General features: G+C 42.9%; 1 protein-coding gene across 2 annotated transcripts in view; it reads left to right on the forward strand.

Annotated features, from left to right (window-relative positions):
• The first annotated feature begins 7,730 nt into the window (after nucleotides 1–7,730).
• The window catches only part of SLC2A12 (solute carrier family 2 member 12), a 28,835-nt gene continuing 16,227 nt past the window's right edge, over nucleotides 7,731–20,338 (forward strand). For both annotated transcript variants that reach the window (XM_065733614.1, XM_065733622.1), the window contains exons 1-2: nucleotides 7,731–7,980; nucleotides 15,880–17,199. In XM_065733614.1, coding sequence (XP_065589686.1) covers nucleotides 7,863–7,980; nucleotides 15,880–17,199 — 1,438 coding nt within the window. In that variant the 5' untranslated portion in view covers nucleotides 7,731–7,862. The remainder of the gene's footprint in view (nucleotides 7,981–15,879; nucleotides 17,200–20,338) is intronic.

The following is a 20,338-nucleotide window of genomic DNA, read 5'->3' on the forward strand; positions in this document are numbered from 1 at the left end:
TTACAAGTAGCCACCCTGGTGCTACACTGGTTGATGATTTCTTCTCATAATAAGAAAATAACCTTTGGCTAAATCAAGTAATCCCTGCCTACTGACTCCACGTGAACAGCACAAAAGCTTTCTGTAGCCTTATGTCTGTACAAAGCACCACACAGCATGTGTAATGTGCTTTACCACTGACAGTGTGTTGGCTTTTGACAATGTGCATTTCTTCCATGTTAATTTAGACAATTAATGATTAATTCTCAGTGATTAACCTGAAACAGGGATCCTTTGGCCAAATTTAGCAGCACAGAGTCTGAATCTGAACAAGAAGGGAGAGAGAAAGGTCTCTTACAGATGAGGTTGGTCACAGGCAGACAGTCCAAGACAAGGAGAAGTCAAAGGGGTGTACCAAGACTGCTGCAGTCTGAGGGGAAGTTCAAACCTCTCCTCACATAATCCTTGGGCCCAACTATGTGCTTACTGGGGGAGGGAGGGGAGCAGTGCCTCAGTGCCTGAGTGGAAGCGCACAGCACCTCAGGGGCACTGTTTGTAAAAGTCACACTGTTAAAACAAAGGGACACAGCTTGCTTCTACCCCAGAGTTAACTAAATCGGCTGCCTTAGGGGTGACATGGGCCTGCAGGTTTTAGAAAAGCAAATAAAGTGCAAGCTCCTGAGCAACAAACACCAGCTCCCCATCCGCAGCGAGCCACAACTAGTCTGGTGCTGCAGGTGGGCTCGCAGGACCTGTACTGAGCATGTCACAGGGCTGGGTATTAGATCTTCTTTATTTCTTGCAACTACCAAGAGGAATCTTTGTATTTTCAAAGTGGGAAATGAGCTCACAGTTTCCCTGCTCATCGCAGGCCAGTCAAACATATGCCTAGTACAGGGGCTGGGCAGCTGGGACAGGAATCCTTCATGGGGCCACCCTGTCAAAGCCCTGACAGCCTCTTGTCTCCTGCACTGGTACTGAAAAGACCAAATGTCAGTGGATGCAGAAGCAAAGGAGGATATTGGGGCAGAAGCCCTCAGTTAGTTCTCAGTTGCCTCTGGTTTGTTGTCCTGGCAGATAGGGCTGTCAGCCCATTTGCTGAGCTCTAAGTTTCTCCTGCTGTGGGAGATGCTAAAAGTCAAACCCACAGCAACTTTCTTCATCAGCCACACATCCATAAGAACTGCCAAAGCTGTTTTCTTTTTGTGTGGTGATGACAATACCCCAGGAACTCAACTTCTTCAAAGCACAGACACATCATGGTAACATCTTGGCATAGCACAATGGGAGATGGTCTCATTCCCCATCTGCCTGCGATGGTCTGAGTGTTTTGCTGTGCTTTGGAAAGCTTTACTTTGACATTTGGTATTAATGAACGCCTGTAAGACTTCCTTCGGGTTGCCAACTGTGGTCAAAAAACAGCGAGACATTAAAAAATTGAGGCGTTAATGACATTTAGTTGTTTATTTTTGCAACAACAAGATTTGCAGGAGAAAACAACATTTTCTCAGCAGAAATAATGAAAACCATGAATATGACTGCATTTCCTGTGTGACTGACATAGATTATGCGGGATAAAATGCTTCTCAGCAAACAAAAATACATTATAGGGGCTCACATTTCTCATTACACATCCTTTTCCCTAACCAGAGCAAGCAAATTGAACTACAGGCTGCACATTGTTAACAATTCCTCACATGAGGAAGCAGCAATACCCTTTTTCCATAGAGCAGGAATCTAAAAGGCTACTATTCTGGGGACACCTTACTTTCATTTCCTAAAAACTTCCTCATGTCAGGCAGCAGGTGATATTGTTAGCTCACTGATATGAGCCCAGCCATTGCCATGGTGCTGTACCAAATATGTCCTGGCCCAGGCCCTGACACATGAAACGATACTCTGGCCATTCCTATAGGTTACCCAGAAGCTAACAGACCTTGCAGATCTGTTACCTAAAGAATGTATTCATGGTGGATAATCTTCACTGCTATGAAAGTGAAAAAAAGGGAAAAAAAAGTAAAAATCTGTTTTTATTTCTCCTCTCCTCTCCTCTCCTCTCCTCTCCTCTCCTCTCCTCTCCTCTCCTCTCCTCTCCTCTCCTCTCCTCTCCTCTCCTCTCCTCTCCTCTCCTCTCCTCTCCTCTCCTCTCCTCTCCTCTCCTCTCCTCTCCTCTCCTCTCCTCTCCTCTCCTCTCCTCTCCTCTCCTCTCCTCTCCTCTCCTCTCCTCTCCTCTCCTCTCCTCTCCTCTCCTCTCCTCTCCTCTCCTCTCCTCTCCTCTCCTCTCCTCTCCTCTCCTCTCCTCTCCTCTCCTCTCCTCTCCTCTCCTCTCCTCTCCTCTCCTCTCCTCTCCTCTCCTCTCCTCTCCTCTCCTCTCCTCTCCTCTCCTCTCCTCTCCCCTCCCCTCCCCTCCCCTCCCCTCCCCTCCCCTCCCCTCCCCTCCCCTCCCCTCCCCTCCCCTCCCCCTTTCCCTCTCTTCTTTTTCCAGCTCACTTCTGTTTGTATTGTACTTTTCAACCTCGTACTCATAACTTCAGTTTTATTTTAAGCCTTTGCCAAAACAAAATTTTTTAAGTTGCTGGCCCTGACATGCTGCACTTTTTATTAATGAGTACTTTTATAGAAGATGTTGACAGAAGAACAGCAGAAATAAATAATAATAGTGACAATACTTATCTTTTCTGTATTCAAAGCATCTTAATTATGGATCATTTCATATTCTGAAGATAGTTCTCACTGTCTTGTTAATCAGTTTTCCCTTTCTCTGTGACTGGAATGTTGGTAATTTTTCTCCCTTGTGTGTATGTCCACATGTCAATGCAACTAATGTAACTTTTAGATTGGTACTTTCTTTTTTATTTCAGGAATAAATAGTGTGCTTTCCTTGGCTTTGTTGCTCTGCTTCCTTTTTATTTTTCCTATATGTCTTTTTCCTCCTGTCTTTCTCACAGCTTCTCTCATGTTGTCACTTGCTGGCTAACTTAGGCAGCTCATTTGTAAACAGTGAACAATCTATCCTGAGAGCAAAGCCCAGAACCACAGATTCAGGAAACATAACTTCAGCTGATATATCAACTAAATCTCTTTCATAATTTTGCTTCTAGTCTGTATTTCCATATTTTAGAAGAAATGAATTGGGAGACTTCCATTATTTTCTTTCCATGAGTCATAAAATCTTTAGGGAACTAAGATGATCTTCTTTATTCCACCTCTTACAAAAACAGCCTGAGAAAATTGATTCAGAAAGCTGTTCAGCTCTTGATACATTCCTATTGGCTTAACGCTGACATTTCCATCTCTCCACTGTCCCAAATTTGAGGTATTAATTGACTGGAAATGCAGACAAACACAAATTAGGACCAGAGAATTTAGAAAAAATGCAGACCTTAACCCCATAGATATTCCAGGAAGATTATTCAGCAATTTAATGAGAATATCTTATATTCTTTTTCCAGCTTTTTCATGTTTCTAATTATAAATTTTTAATCAGTTTTGAAAGCAAGGAATTGTAGGAATATCAGAAAGACAATTCCTTGCCAAATGCATTTGGACAAAACAAACAGTGGAATTGCATGGCAGTGGTACACTCACATTTCTGGACTGTCCCCTGATTCTCTCCGGTTTTTGGCTGTTTTATCTTTTCCACTTATTTTTTTTCCTGAACAGTGTGGCCCTCTCAGCCTCAAATTGTGCATTTGTGGAACAGCTGCTTATGTATTGCTTGGAGTGTCGTGGTTTGTCTCTCCTGGTGTTTGGAATCTTTCTGGAGTATTCCCCACTCCCTGTTTCATCAGGACTCCTTATCCATGTAGCAGCAAGAGGGACAGAGTGGTGTCAACACATTCCCACTTTGTAAATCTTCTGGCAGCCCCTTGCCACCTTATTCTGTTTGTAGCTTTTGTACTAGACTTATGCTTGGCTGTTTGCTTATTTGTTTCTGCTTGAAAACACTGGGGGAATAGGGCTCAAGGACCAGGATGCTGGAGCCTGCCAGGAAGTGTTTCACCGTTGCTGTGCCTTGAGATTCCTGTGCTTGGCTACAGGACCAGCACAAGCTGTTTGCTTTCCTTCCCTCTGTCCACTTTTGTTGGCTACAACCAGCCTATTTATGGGATGCCAGTTTACACCAAAAATATTAATGTCTCAGTTTTCCAGGCACAGCTGTGAAACTGGACTCATGGACCTGCTGAGCTGTGGCCCTTCATTATCAGAGGGCTACCAATAATGTCTCAAAAAATCCCTCCTGCCAATTCCACACATCGGATCTCAAAATAAATTATTTCACATTTCTACTTGGTGTGTACATTTTCCCTAAAGACCTCTTGATAGGGAACTGTTTATCATCCTCACATGATGTGTTTTGAATGGGGTATAGCTGAGGGAACAAGTCAAAGGGACCCACAAGGATCCAATTCTAGCTCCACACAGCACCACCCAAAATTCAAACCCTATGTCTGGGAGTGGTGTTCAAAGGCTGCTCCAACTCCAGCACTTGGGAGTCACACACACTGCCCTGAAGAATTTGTTCCAGGGCCTGACCACCCTGTGGTGAAGAACTTTTTCCCAGTCTCCAGTGTGACCTTCCCATGACACAGCTCCATGTCATTCTCTCAGGTCCTATTGCTATCACCAGAGAGCAGAGATCAGCACTTGTCGCTATTTTCCAGCCTTCCAATTTGTCAAGATCTCTCTTCAGAGGGAGTCAACAGCTTCTCACAATTTAGTGTTGTCTGCAAACATAGTATACCTTCAAGTTCTGTATCCAAGTCGTTGAAAGCATTGAAGAGAAACAGCCCTTGCACAGCCCCTCTAGTGACCCATCACTTGCAGGAAAGGCTCTGCATGGTGAGTGTGCACTGCCCTGGGTGGCCAGGCTCAAAATGTCTGCAGAGTCCTTAGCCCTTTCAACACTCCCAACCCACCAGTACCTTCCTTCATTTCTGGCTGGACATTGTACTTTGTGCTCTCTACTGGCTTCTTGATACATAAGAGCTCACTGCATCCTGAGTTTACCACAGGAGGAAAAGTTTACCACTTGCTGTGTGGCAGCTGTCACAAGTATCATGAAATAAAGGCAGAGTTAGGAAGGAAAGATAGAGTATGAGATGTTAATTTTGAGGAGAAGAACAGTCTCCCAGCTATCTGAGTAAACACAGAGGTGAACATTTCAAAATCAGTCAAGCCTCTGTTTTCTGAGGGGAATGTAGATAGCACCGAACTCCAGGTTGAAATGCAGTTGAAACAAATCCCACTGTTTGTCTAAAATATCTTTTTTTCCCCCTATATCATTCAAAAAGTGAATGGAATGTACTGTGTATTTACTTAACATTCATCACTTGAAGTTTGCTCATCACAAGATCTGGAAATCTAATGAAGAGCAAACTTTACTTTGTATTACTCTCTCACAGGAGTAGTATATCTTTGATGATAAACTTTAAGCTCTCCCAAAGTATATAGGGGCTGGCAACTGTAAATAATCAGTATATATTTATTTGGAGAACTACACGTAAAGTTGAAGCTTTGAACATTTAGGGGGCTGCAGTCACATTAGACCTCTCACTTCTGTAAAAATTAGTAACAGCCTCAAGCTGATGAATTTGATTCAGCTCACAGCTGAAGGATGTGATGTGATGGAAATGAAGACATTATGCACAGGCAATACTAAACTTTTTCAGGACCATTTCTGGGTAAAACAGGGGAGTAAGAGGACAAAGGGAGGCTGTAGATCTTCACAGATGTGAGGCCTGGTAGATACTTCCAGTTCTACAGATGCTATTCTCCAAACTTTTCTAGATAATTTCACACAACAGTTCCAATTTCCAGCAAAGCAGCCTCTCATCAGCCAAAAACTAATAGTAGAAGTAAATAGTCAGTTCTGCATATCTGATTATCTGAGAATGGGGTATATTATGGAAATACATCTGTTCAGGCTGTTTAGGATGCCTAACATCCCATTGGATGTTTCTCCATTCATTTTGCAAGAGCTCACCTTTCACCACTTCTCTGTGAAGCTGAACCTGCCATTAATCTCAACACCTATCTGAACTCTCCTGCTGGCTCCTTGGTAAGCAGTGGGAATCACAGCCCAGGGTGATCCCTTCCTGGGCAGCGGCTCTGGGCAGGGGAGTGTGCATTCTCCTTGCAAAGCATCCTCTAAGGGCAAGCACCTGAGAGGATATGACAGTTCTCTTGACTTCTCCAGGACCAATATATAGAAAGACCCCTGGGAGGTTGGAACAACTGGAGATACGATGTTAAATGAGTTTCCAGGGAACAGGCACTTAAGTCGAACTATGGGTTTCATGAGGTATGGGCCATATGAGGAGATTGATCACAAATCAGTTCATAACAGAGGATTCTTGTCATAGATAAATTTAGTTCTTGGAAAGACTTCCTCTCCTTCCCCAGTCTGAACAGCCTCTCAGAATATACTCTTTAAATGTTGACATCGTTTATTTCTGTGTAGCACATGATGAAGCAACATCTTTCCAGAGGAGGCAAGAAGTTGTTACCAGCCCTGATAGCATCCTGTCCTATCTGGCAGGTGGGCATTTTACATAGAAAATACATTGCACATTAGAGCAGAGCTAGCCTGACTCATTTATCTCTGTGCCAAAGGTGCTACCAATACCAAACCCCCTGGAATCCACACTCCTGTGGCATCACTGCTTCACCAGTGTCTGAAGCTGACAGCAGCATAGCTAACAGAAGGGGAAGTATCAGTGTCTTTTGTCACATTTCCGTGTTAAGCAAACACTGATAAGGATGTGTCATGTCTACTCTAGGAAAAAAAATGTTTAGGACTCCTTCTTAGAAACACTGTCAAAGCAACCAACTTTCCACATCTGCCCTCCCTCCCACACTGCCTGCATACATGAGTGTGTTAAAACAAAACCAACCAAGACAAAACAGCGAGTCATGAAAGAAAGAGAACAAACAAAGAGCCTGCAGTGCTGCCAAATTATAAAACAGCAGTTCCCACTGGGGTTAACTTGGACAATTCGCCATGCTGAGCCCAATGGGTTTGCTGAGAGCGTGCAAAGGCTTCTGCACCACAAGCAGGGCCAGCACCAGGATGAAGCGGGCAGCCCACATAGATGGTTCACGTGCCCCTGCTGTAGCCTTCCTTGCTGATGTGGTCCACCCCTGGCTACTGCCTCTGCTGAAGCTGGTAGTCATGGAGCAACACCATTAGCTCTCAAAATCCAGCCTTTGTCTACATGTAACTGAGACAATCTCGACTTTTCCATAAATGCTACAGGAGAGATATTGGCTTGCCCTTGTATTTGGTTGTATAATAGCAGGTGCATCTATGCCATGAAAAAGTCCTGCCTCTTACTTTCCTGGAGTGCAGAGGAATGACATAGATTTCTTTCCTCTCTGCTGTTTCTCAGCACAACTTGCTTACGCCTCACAAGAATGAAGTGTCACTGCATGTGTGTGTGCTCTGTGCTTACAATTCAGCTGACACAGCACACACTCCAAATCCTCCCCTCCATGTGCCTTCTCTGCTAAAAAAACATGTGTAGGAGCATGAGGGAGAAAAGAAAAAGAGAGATCCCTTAAGCTAGTGGGTAAGGAATGCGCACCGTGCTGTGCATGAACGTTTGATGTCTCCAACTATTTGTTAAGAGGCAACAGCAATGCTTCCGACAGATGTCCCTCCCCTCGCCTGCAATAGGCTCCCAAGAATAGCAACAGCCTGTGTCACTGGAAAGGGCAAAGCCTTCTGAAATAGCAACAAAGTTGTGCACAAACCACTTTGCGGTCTGCATTTGGTTTCAGCCAGCTTCAACAACTTGTTGCAATGAGTAAAATCAGCTGGGCTTTCCTGGCCCTCCTGGAGTGGACAGCCACCCTGTGAGGGGCTCACAGCTGAGGCGACGATGGCACCCGGGCAGAGTGCAGAGGAGCTGGGCCAGCAGTGCCAGGCGATGAGAGCAGGGGAGGATGAGGAGGGAGGCAGAGGCAGCGGGCAACTCCACCAGCTGCCGGCTGCAGCAGGTAAGGTGGCGGGGCCGGGTGCCAGCTGTTGCTGTTCAGCAGCATGTGTGCAGCTTGCAGGGTTGTGGGAAGCCTGCAGCAGCATCCGTGGATTTGGGCACACGCTGGCCCAGTGGGGGAAGAACAAGTGAGGAGGGAAACACTGCAGTTTTGATTGGTGGCATATGCAATACTTTTCCCTCAAGTGCTATTGTTTGTGCATGAGTTGTCTGCTGTGTAAATCCCTTTCTTTTATGAGGATCAGTTATCTGAGTAATCAGGGGACCCACTGCATTCAAGATAGGAGTGGTGCTCCAACCCATGCATTCTTGATGCATCCCCAGGAGCAGAAGTCCAGGAAAGATATGTAAGAATCTCACTTGCTCATGCAGGGGAAGTTCTTGGGATAGGGTGCCAGGGGCTCCCTCCTGTCTCTTATACCCAAGTATTTCATGGTGAAGCAGCATTTCCATGCTGACACCCAGGGAAATTAACTGCAGAATTTCTTCTGAAAAAGATTTTCAAGTGCTGTAGATGAATTTCATAGGTCTTCATCTTTGCTGTCCCACCTAGCCTGTGTTTATAAGGCACACATGGTTTTGCATCTCAAATCTCTAGTGAAAATGGTCCACAAATGTGACTTTTCTCATACACAAGGCAGCTATGTCCAAATGGAAAAGCACCACTGCAAGCCAGAAATGACTTTTTTTGTTCACTTAAAAGTGAATGAGCTGAGTGACCCATGCATTCTCATATACCACAGGCACAAATGCTTTGTTGGAGCACAGCAACAGTCAGTTGAGCAGCTTCTATTGACAGCTGGGCGCAGAGGAAATAGAGGTTAATGAGGAACAGAAAGCCAGTCGGCAGGCAGATGTATTTAACATTACCCTAGGGTATGGGGGAGCAATACACATTGTTACAGTATGGCATTATCAAAGGGAAGCACAGCAGTTATAATAAGCTGAGACTGAAGCCATTACAGCATGAGAGCTATATTTAAAAGTGTATGAGTAAACTACACGCTTGGCCTTTCCCTCAGAAATTAAAGCAGTAACCTGAGAAATTCACAATCACCTTGCTAGGAATTAAAATTTCTGATTCTTACTAGAATATAACAAAACACCAGATCTCATTTAATGTAATGAAGAGCCAGGCTGCCTGTTGGCATAATGAAAATGCATGTCAGAGCACTAAGAAAGGTGTCCAGGCTCTGCATTGCACTCTTTCCATTGATTCCAGGATGATTTGTTCATGAAATATCAATATTACTCACACAATACATTAACCAAGCTTACAATGTATAAAGCACACAATACTTCCTACCATTGTAGGAATGAAGATGCATGAAAATGTGCAGTACAATTGCTTCCTTCTCCCTCCTTTTTTACTTTAATTTACAAAAAAAAAAAAATATTAAAAATTGCTCTGAGTTTGTTTTTCATACTCAGGTGGCAAGAGTTGTTTGTGAAAGGGTTACGACACTACCTGGCCCTGATGCTATTTTAGGGTAAAACTAATATTTTATGAGATTGTCTGGCTCTGCTTGTAACAACATAACTTCGTCCCAAAGCAGCAGTTTATTTCTTCCCATAGGGTTTTGTAGGGTAATGATTTCACATCTCATGCCAAACTTCTAGATAGATGGTTAGTTCCAAGTTATCTGACATGCTCATACAAGTAGTGTACCTATTGGGCAAGCACTGATTCTAAAGAAATTTCAGGCATTAAAACACATCAGTGGGGTAAAAGATATCTCTTTATACTGCGTGTCTATATGAGACAGAAAATAACTATGACAGTGCAGTAAAGATCATGTTGGCATGAAAATGGGGTAGTCATCTTTGACAAGAAACAAAACGATTTAATTATGCAGTGATTCCCAACATATGCTATCAAATATTTATGCTACAGAACCACGTGCTCCATATGCTACATGCTAGCAAAATGCTGCTCTGATGACAATTTGGGGAACTCTGAACAATATTTCATCATCAAGGCAAAAATGCCAATCAGCACCCAGATGAAGAAAGAAAAAAAAAAACAGTTCTTAAAAATTGCTTAAAATATTCAGATACAAAAACTGTAGTTTTAAGATTTATCATGTATAAAAGTAGATGTCCTTGGCTCGGGTCATTTATCCATGATGCCAATGAAATACATGAATAGACTGAGTATTTTGCTTTTGGAAAGTGTATTTTCCCAAGTTTGTGCTTGAATATAAGTAGTATGGGGCACACCCTTACTAACTTGGCCCCATCCTGTCCAATCAGCTGCACGCTCAGCTAAACTGCAACTGTTCTCAGTCTCTTTTTCAGGAACAAAGTGTAAGCAGTTCCAGAAAATGTTCTTGAAGATAAGTTTGTTTGCCAAGTAGTGCTGCTTTTGACCTAAGTAACAGTTATGAAAAAGCATTTTGTTTATATGGGAAAACTAAACAAGAGACTTTCTAATCACTTGTCACATACCAGCCACACACTGGTTAGCCACAGGGCTTGATGCAAGCAGGAGAAGAAACTTCTCTCTTCTCTGGAAGCAATCAGTAAAGCAGATTTTCCCCTGGGTTGCGTTTTGCAGGCATCTCCTAAAATGAGAGGAATAAACATTTTAGGAATAAAGGAATAAAGCTCTCTTAGCAGCGAAAAATATCCTTTCCTTCACTACTGCACCTTATTCATGTCATTGCTTTTTGGCAGCATGCACATTTGTGAAAAAATTGTCAAAAAAAATCTGCTGAAGTATAGGAAGAATAAAATTTCAACACAGTTCTTTGTTGTTCACCCTGAGAGCTTACTAAGAATTTTAACCATTGATCCAGAATGATGCATTAGTTTTCATTAGTTCTGTGTTTTGGTTTCTCTCTTTTCTAATGTTTTGAGAAAAATATTAAAAATTAAACTGTTTTATTACTTATATATTAACAGTATTGTACATTTTAGGAGGGCTGCTCTGAAAGTAATGCCTCCTATTTTATTTTGTTGGCCCACAAAATCAGAAGTGGATGTTGGTGGTATTGCAGTAGAGATTGAATCTTTCCAACCAGTATTCCATTGCATTTTGTTGCCGTGTGACAGATGGCCGCAGAGGAACAGTCTGACAAAATGTTTTCTGACATGGAAGCACTTATGAAGGTGTGTCATCGAATTCCCCCTTGCAGCAGAAATGGCACCCACTGACGTTCGTTGCTGCTTACTGAAAATTGATGGAGACCAAACAGTGAATGTGAACACAGTGAGGTGGTGGGGGTGCATTTCTGCAGTGATGACAGTGCATCATCTCTGCTGTTGCAGATATTTATGAACGCAGCATGCACGCTCTTGTTCACCGTTGGTAAAAATGCATAGCTAATGGTGGTGACTGTGGAAAAATAATTTTTTTTTGTAGCTGAGTACTTGCTCTATCAGGTAGTGTTACTGTGTACTTTGTATCTATTACTGTTTCCATAGAAACAAATAGGAGGCATTACTTTCAGAGCAAATTATGTATATCCAGACCAAGACAATTCCTCTTTACTCAGTGCAGTCCAGGCAAGCTAAAAGGTTGGAAATCCATGCATTAGAACCTTCTTTCTACCCAGAGGTCTGCTTTAGATGCATCCTACAGCTAACTCTAAACTACCGCAGGCATTTGTCACCAGCAGGCCAGCGAGGGTGCCAGCTGACACAGTGAAAAACAAATGTGGATACTTTTATGATGCTGCTTTACTTGGGGATACAAAACATGTATATGATCTAGAGTCATTCATATATTTCTTCTCTAGCAACTTCCAAGTGTCCAAGCTCCATCTTCAGATTATGCAGTTTCTCTGATTTAAAAAAAAATATCCACCTCCATTGCACTGCTCTAAGGGACCAGGGGTTGAGGAGAGGATAGTCTGGGATGTGAAGAACAGTGCTAGTGGCAGACTCCTTTAAGATATTTGTCTTGGCACTGCCATTTTGAATAAGAAACTGGAACCATACCAAAGAGACGTTTGTACATTTAAATAATTAAAAGCTGTGCAGAACACATTGTTCAAAGCATAAATACGAGACACTGCCCAGGCTGCTTTGTTTCTGCTGGAGATCCTTAAACTCAGTTTCTGTTCCAGTTGCTTAACACTTTTCTCAGTTGCCTGGAAAAAGATAATAACATTTGTGGGTGATAAAGGTGATGGGTAATTAATAAATGGGATATATCATTGATTTAAGGAAATTTGGGTGGCCTGGCCTGTTGTCTGCAAGTGAATATCATGTCCAGGGCTCCTCACAGACAGCTTTAGGGATCTGCATCTGAGCAAGCAACACAGACTCCTTTTATAGTTAGTGGAGAGAAATAGGCATCTTACCTATTTCAAACATCTAGAAGTGCCTATTTTTCATTAATAACAGAAGAAATCTAGAGATACTGTTAATTTCTCACAGTTAGGGAACTTGAACCCATACTGTGTCCTTTAACTCAGCCAAATGTAATAGTTAGGATGGAAGACATCAAGCCATGTGTAAAGGAAAGGCACTGAGTGCCTCAGAGAGAACTCGATCAGTAAAGAAATGGGTTGTGCTGGAGAGTAACCAGCTGAAGACGAGTTCCTGTACACCACTGTGACAATCATTTGATAGGCACAGAGAGAAATCTGCATTGGGCAGCACAGTTATAGAGGACTCCCTTTTGTCACAGTGCAACCACTACAGAAGTACTAGGTCCTGTTCACAATTTATTAAAGAAGTTGACAATCTGGAGAGAGTTCAATGAACTGGGCTTTGAATGCTTTAGAGACTGGGAAACTTTTAAAGACTCACAGGCTAAGTAGATTATCCAGGAGATATCTGTTGGATGACTTGATGACAGGATATACTTTTGTACTTACTGAACAAGGCTAAGTGAAGGCAAATGGAGAATGAGATCTGATGGCTCTAAGCTGAAGAAGCAGAAATTATGGCTAGAAATAAATTACATATAATTATAATTAAAGCAATTAACCGTAGGAACAATGTATGACTTAAAGACTTTGATTTTCAACCACTAGCAATTGTTAAACCAAAGCTTAATATCTCAATGATCTAATTAAAATAAGAAGTCATTTAATTGTGTCTAAAGTGGTATGTTTCATGGTTCCTGTTAGACCACAGTGATTCCTTTTGGCTTCAAACTATATAAATAAACCAAAATCTTAGATTAAATCTTCATGGGCCAATGTTGTAAAATACAGGGTTATCGAAGCAAACACAAATGTCAGCACTGAGAAGTAGTCTGGGCAGAGCACTGTGAAAAAATTAACAGTCTACTTCTGATACCCAACCTCATTCATTCAGCACAACAGTGTTGTATCATCAGCCCTGATTTTCAGTCAAGATTTATTGAAAGGGTATGTTTTCCAGAGCTAGTAATATATAAAGTCAGCAAGCAAGACAAAACTGGAAAAGAGCAGGGAGGAATGGAGAGATAAGGTTTTGCAACAATAAAATGAATATTTCATGCATAACTTTACACAACTCATGTACGTGACCCATTGCCCAGAGAGGCTGTGGATGCCCATCCCTCAAGGTGTTCAAGGCCAGGCTGAGATGGGGCTCTGAGCAGCCTGATTTAGTGATTGGGTACCCTGCCTGTGGCAGAGGGTTTGGAACTAGATGATCTTTGAGGTCCTTTCCAGCCTAAATCATTCTATCATTCTATGTTTCTAACTCTGCAATCAGTGCGCATGCACAACCATGCAGTTTTTGCTTGTCTCTTTACTAGCTGACTTGTATCAGAAAATAGTGTTGCCAGCAGGAGCAGGGAAATAATCATCCCTCTGTACTCAGCTCTGGTGAGTTCACATCTTGAGTACTGTGTTCAATTTTGGGTCCCTCACTACAAGAAAGACACTGGAAAGCCTTGGAGCATGTTCTGAGAGGGGCGACAAAGCTGGTGAAGGGTCTGGAGCACAAGTCTTATGAGGAGAGGCTGAGGGAGATGTGATTGTTCATTCTGCAGAAGAGGAGGCTCAGGGGTGACCTTTTTGCTCTCTACATCTACCTGAAGGGAGGTTGTACTGAGGTGGGAGTCAACCTCTTTTCCCACGTAACTAGGGATAGGACAGGAGGGAATGGCCTCAAGTTGTGCCAGGGGACATTCAGGCTGAATGTTGGGAAATACTTCTCCAGAAGAGTGGTCAGGTACTGAAACAGACTGCCCAGGGAGGTGGAGTCACTGATCCTGGAGGCGTGCAAGAAACATTTAGAGGTTATCCTAAGGGACATGATTTAGTGGGAAATACTGGTGACAGGTGGATGGAGGTAATTTCCAACCTTGGTGATTCTGTTATTCTACCTGCAGCCTGCCAGCATGCTGTGAAGAGCAGGCTAAGGTGCACTGGGTATGTTCATTGGTATGGAGCTGCTGCCTCTGAGCTTCTGCATGGCAGAAAGGAAAGGAAACCAGTGGCCAGGGAGGAGAACTGACACACAGTAGCTGTTTTAACACATTTAACAGGCTTACACGTATCTCCTGGCCCTGGCGGCATGGCTTGTACTCGGACACCTAAACTATTCTACACTCTTAAATAACTAAGACTCCTGTGGGCTGGCTGCAGGGTGTGATGCTGGCTTTGTGCCGCCAGGCCACATCCAGGAATTGTTAGCAACGTTCAAGGTGGCATAGGGCAAAACTATGCCAGAGTCTGTGCCAGCAATTTAATAGGATCCATGGCCCCCTTCCAGCGTTGGGGCCTGGGCTCTGGCATTATTTGTTTTAGTAGAGCAAACATCCTGCTGGGGCTGCTCTCCTCCTCCACTCACCTGATTTTCCTCAGAAATGTAATAAACCCTGTCAATTGAGGCTAATTCTCACCAATGCATTCAAAATTATTGGCAAAGAACTTCAGGCAGTCAGCATGAACAGAGAACCTTAACGCCTTAGAAAAATAAGCTAAAAATAAACAGTCTGTGTATAATTTTAAGTTAGGCCATGTAGCAGGAGAATTAACTAAAATACGGACTCCATTATGCTGCAAAAACTACTTCTCCTCAGGCACATGCAATTTCTTGAGCTAAGCAGGAAATCAGAAGTCAATTTACTCTTTTCCTAGTGTTACAGCCAACATCATGGTGAGGGGAAAATCATGCTGGGAGAATAAACAAGACCAACAACAGCAAACTGAAACATTCCTCAAAGTCTAGGGTGCAAAAGGCTTCACAGTTAGCAGAACACGATCAATGAAATCTATCTTGCAACAATAAACAATGAATCGTAGTTGCATAAAATGAGTTTATTTTAAAGAGGAGGTTCAAAGGCATATGATCTCCACTTGGTTTATGTTTTTGCCATCTGTTTTTTATTCCTAACATTGAGGTTGTCCTAAATATGTGAAATATCTGTTCCTGATATTCCAAAGAAATGATGAGCAAAGCCCTTAAAGTCTGTTAATTTATACCTCAGAGGCTGGTTTCCCTCGAATATACTAGCTGTGTGCATTAAGCTTCATATGGGAAAGAAAAAACACTGACGCCAGCAGCTGTCATTGCATCTCTAGGTGAAACAAAGGAATGGAAAAGTGGTGAGGGTTTATTTTATTACTTATTCAAATCAAGGTTGAAACGATTTGCCTGGACTGTTATTACTTTCCTCATCTTGAGAGTGTCACAAAGCAAAAATTGTTTTCCCATCAAAAGGATGTGCCTTTTGCAAAGGTATTCTGCAGAAAGTTAGATTATTTAGGGCTCAATCAGAGTAGGGATATCAGAAACCCAAAAGCACTGAAATTGAAGGAAGTGAATTACAAATTACACACGCACATATATATAGCATTGTGTACAACTACTGCTTCTGGGTTTGTTTGTACCTAATTGTTTTGGCTAAAAGTTATAAAATAAAAATGTTTAGTACTGGTTATATCTTATGAGCTTATTACTGGTTGTGAGTGTTGCAGAAATCACACTTTCTTTTTCCCTCTTATTTCAGGCTGTGGAACATTTACTTTACTATCTTCTGCCATTGCTGCTGTAAGTGGACTTCTAATGGGTTATGAGTTGGGCCTTATCTCTGGAGCTCTTCTTCAGATGAGTAGTGTATTAGCGCTCTCTTGCAAAGAACAGGAAATTGTTGTGAGTTCCCTTCTTTTTGGGGCCTTGTTTGCATCACTTACTGGTGGATTCCTGATAGATCGTTTTGGAAGGAGATTTGCTATTATTATTGCATCATCTCTACTTGTGTTGGGAAGTCTAATTCTACTGCCCCATGAATCCTATGGAATACTTATTGTGGGACGAATTGCCATAGGTATTTCCATATCATTGTCATCGATTGCAACGTGTGTGTATATTGCTGAGATTGCCCCACAGCACAGAAGAGGCCTTCTCGTTTCGTTAAATGAACTCATGATTGTGATAGGCATTCTCTTTGCCTATATTTCAAATTATGCATTTGCCAGCGTATCTCATGGCTGGAAGTATATGTTTGGCCTTGTAATTCCGTTAGGTGCCTTGCAGGCTATTGCCATGTATTTCCTTCCTCCAAGTCCTCGTTTTCTTGTCATGAAAAATAATGACGAAGCTGCAAGAAAAATACTGGAGAGGTTACGGGAAACTTCAGATGCTACCAAAGAACTCACTGTGATCAAGTCTTCCCTGAAAGATGAACATCAGTATAGTTTCATGGACCTGTTTCGTTCAAAGAACAACATGAGGGCCCGAATGCTGGTAGGGCTCACACTTGTCTTTTTTGTGCAAACAACTGGGCAACCCAACATTTTATTTTATGCATCAACTGTTTTGAAGTCAGTTGGATTTCAGAGCAATGAAGCCGCCAGCTTGGCTTCTACTGGAGTTGGAGTGGTTAAAGTGGTCAGCACAGTTCCAGCCACAGTTTTTGTGGATAAAGTTGGAAGTAAAACTTTTCTGTGTATTGGCTCTTCTGTTATGGCAGTATCACTGGTCACTATGGGCTTAGTGAACCGTAACATACACATGAATTTCACCAACATCTGTAGAAGCCAGTCTCCAGAGGATACCTATCAGAGACCAGGAAACCTCACTGGTGTCACCAATGGGAGTCTCAAGGATCTCTTTTCTAGTATGACTTTACCAGAAAGACTCTTATTTGACTTACAAAGGAACCTTGATGTCACCAGGACAGGAGAACTGAACAGGACTACCCCAGCAGTAGGCAAAAGCATGATGGGGTCTCACATAGAGAGTGGGGATGTTCCAGCTGTCCTGAAATGGATCTCTCTGGCCAGCCTGCTTGCTTATGTTGCTGCATTTTCCATAGGTCTTGGACCAAGTAAGTGTTTCTTTTCTCTGATTCTTTGTTATTATTTATTTACAAGCAAATTAAGTGCTTGAATGACAAGCCCACAGGCAGTTTCCCATGTAAGCAAAACAGTGTTTTCTGCTAACATTCATTGGTATTGTTACGCACTGCTCTGATGGGCCTACAGTATACCCTTTACAAAGAGGTTTCACCCATTTGAAATTATTGGATTTATCTTCCTTCAATTCAGTGAAATTAATTGTTCATCTTCAGTGAAGCTAGGAACTGATATAAACCTTGTACAGAAAAGTTGCAGGGCTCCCTTCATGTTCTGATGTTTCTTTATACTGGGAAGGTTGATATGTAGTTATTTGCTGCTGCTAACCCATACATACAGCGAATAGCTCTCGGCATCTGCATGATCAGGCACCACCAAATCAATGAAAAGGCAACATGCCTTAGTCCAATTGAGGATCTGTCCTCCTGACTGCTTAACAGTCTTCAGAGATAGTGAAGAAATTCAAAGCATCATAGTGAGCACACTTTAGCAGAATCACCATTACTGCCCATACTGAAACAGCACAAATGGAGGAACATGAAGGGAGGTTACCTTACAACCTTCTCCTGAGGAGAACATTTCTGCCAGTCCCAGGTACCAGGATCCACATCTCTTTATTCTGTTTTATTTTAATTTGTTTCAATAGCACTTGCATATTACTGTATTTGAAAGGGCTGATTTTTTAAAGCCATGCTGCAGAAAACACATACACAGAGTTCATTGTTTATTAACTGACTCTGTGTGCTCCTGTGCTCTGGCTCAAACCTGACTTGCAAACACACTGTACTTCTTCTGCACTGAATAAAGCCTAACAATTACAGTAACAGCAGCTCCCCTGCAGTATTTATTTATTTTAAACATTGCTCACTGGGAGAGCCATGTGAGATAAATATTCATTGCCAGGGCAGCGAGCTTGGCCTTGTTATTGTAGTGCTGTTCCCTCTCTTACAGACTCTGTGAGGGCTAGACTCTGTGTTCAGTGACACAAGTTCAAAACCAGGGCTGCAGTCCTGAAAAGAAATGTTACTTGAGCTTTTTCTCAGGTGTTTCAAACACAGAGTTAACGATCCTTAGGGCAGTGATACAGATTCAGGCTTGAACTGCTGCTGTAAGCTACTTTCCTGTTGACCTGGCTGTTACTGGGTTCCTGGTCATTTGGGCTGGTCTGGCGTGACACTATTGATAACAATGCCCACTTTCCTGATGGTTATGGAAACTGAGGTGTGTTGCCAGGCTAATCTGAGAAGCCTATGAGGCTATTGTTTGTTTCCTGACCTCTTTCTTTACTCAGAAGGTGCTCTCAAACAGCAAACAGGGAAAAGCAGGCACCAAGTGAAGCAAAGCAAGGTGAAGCAAAATGAAGTGAAGGTCCAGGAAAGATACAGACATTTCTAAGTGCAGGCACACAAAAATACAGTGCTCATTCTAAACTAGCTATGTATAGAAAATGCAATGGTAAGGCAGTCAAGAAGTTGGAATTTGCAGCGGTTCTCTTGTGGTTGCATAGGCTGGGTTGGGGAGGAGGCTATGATTTCTATCTCATATGCGGCCTTCAACATCTGCTTTGAGTCCAAATGCCAGGATATATTTTAAAAGCCTAGATTTCTTATCTTTAGTGTGTCTTTCTTAGTTTAAAGAAAAAGTGGGTCTGTTAGCCTCTATAAAGTTAACAAGTTTTAACATGTTTTTTTTTTATTAATCTCAGCCTGATTTGTGGCTTAGACCAGATTGTTTGCCATCACCTGTTCTGCAGAAGGAAGAGGCATCAAGGCTGTGGCACTGCTTCCACTGCTCATTGAGCCTCAGCTGGATGCTGACTCTTTGTAGGCAGAATTACTGCCAACCCACACCTCTGGATTTTCTGTGTTATGGTCTCTTATACATGCTGGCTGTACTAGGGATGTGTGATCCCATCAGGCTGTTTTGGACAAATACCAGGGAGGTCTTGCGCTCTTTCTCCACCCTGTTTCAATTTCTGAAACAAAATCAGCCACTTTGTATCCTTGCTGTGCTACCTTCTGCAGGGATCTTAGGTGCTCCTCAGGGGTTGGTGCTGTGTCCAGTCCTACTCAACATCTTCATCAATGACCTTGATGAGAAGATAGAGTCCACCCTCAGCAAGTTTGCTGATGATACAAAGCTGGGACGAATGGCTGACATGCCAGAAGGCTGTGCTGCCATTCAGCGAGACCTGGACAGGCTGGAGAGCTGGGCAGAAAGGAACCAGATGTGGTTTAACAAGAGCAAGTGTAGAGTCTTGCACTTAGGGAGGAATAACCACATGCACCAGTACAGGCTGGGGCATGACCTGCTGGGGAGGAGCTCTGAGGAGAGAGACCTGGGTGTCCTGGTGGATGACAGGCTGGCCATGAGCCAGCAGTGTGCCCTGGTGGCCAAGAAGGACAACGGGATCCTGGGGTGCATTGAAAAGAGTGTGGCCAGAAGGTCAAGGAAGGTGATTCTCCCCCTCTACTCTGCCCTGGTGAGGCCTCACCTGGAGTATTGTGTCCATTTTCTGGGCTCCCTGGTACAAAAAAGACAGGGATCTCCTAGAAAGAGTTCAGTGGAGGGCTACAAAGATGATAAAGGGTGTGGAGCACCTTTCTTACAAGGAAAGGCTGGGTCTGTTCAGCCTTGAAAAAAGAAGACTCACAAGGGATCTGATCCACGTCTACAGATATCTGAGGTGCAGGAGACAAAGGGACGAGGCTGGACTCTTCTCTGCAGTGTGTAGTGATAGGATGAGGGGAAATGGCCAAAAACTGATGCATAGGAATTTCTGCACAAATGTGCATGCAAACTTCTTCACAGTGCAGTGACGGAGCACTGGCACAGGCTGCACAGAGAGGTGGTGGAGTCTCCTTCTCTGGAGATGTTCAAGACCCACCTGGATGCCTACCTGTGCAACCTGGGCTAGGGAGCTGCTTTGGCAGGGGGTTGGACTTGATGATCCCTAGAGGTCCCTTCCAACACCTATAGTTCTGTGATTCTGTGATTAAAGGAGAATCTGTGTAGTGCCACTAGGAAAATGGTACACCCTTCTTATGTCAGATCATACAACCTGAGCTCTATAATCTTTTTATAAATTATTTTTCCATTTTACTTTTCTGG

This window comes from Cyrtonyx montezumae, unplaced genomic scaffold (genome assembly GCF_038088225.1).
Source record: "Cyrtonyx montezumae isolate F1298 unplaced genomic scaffold, pur_monq_1.0 scaffold_0, whole genome shotgun sequence".
Lineage (NCBI taxonomy): Eukaryota > Metazoa > Chordata > Aves > Galliformes > Odontophoridae > Cyrtonyx > Cyrtonyx montezumae.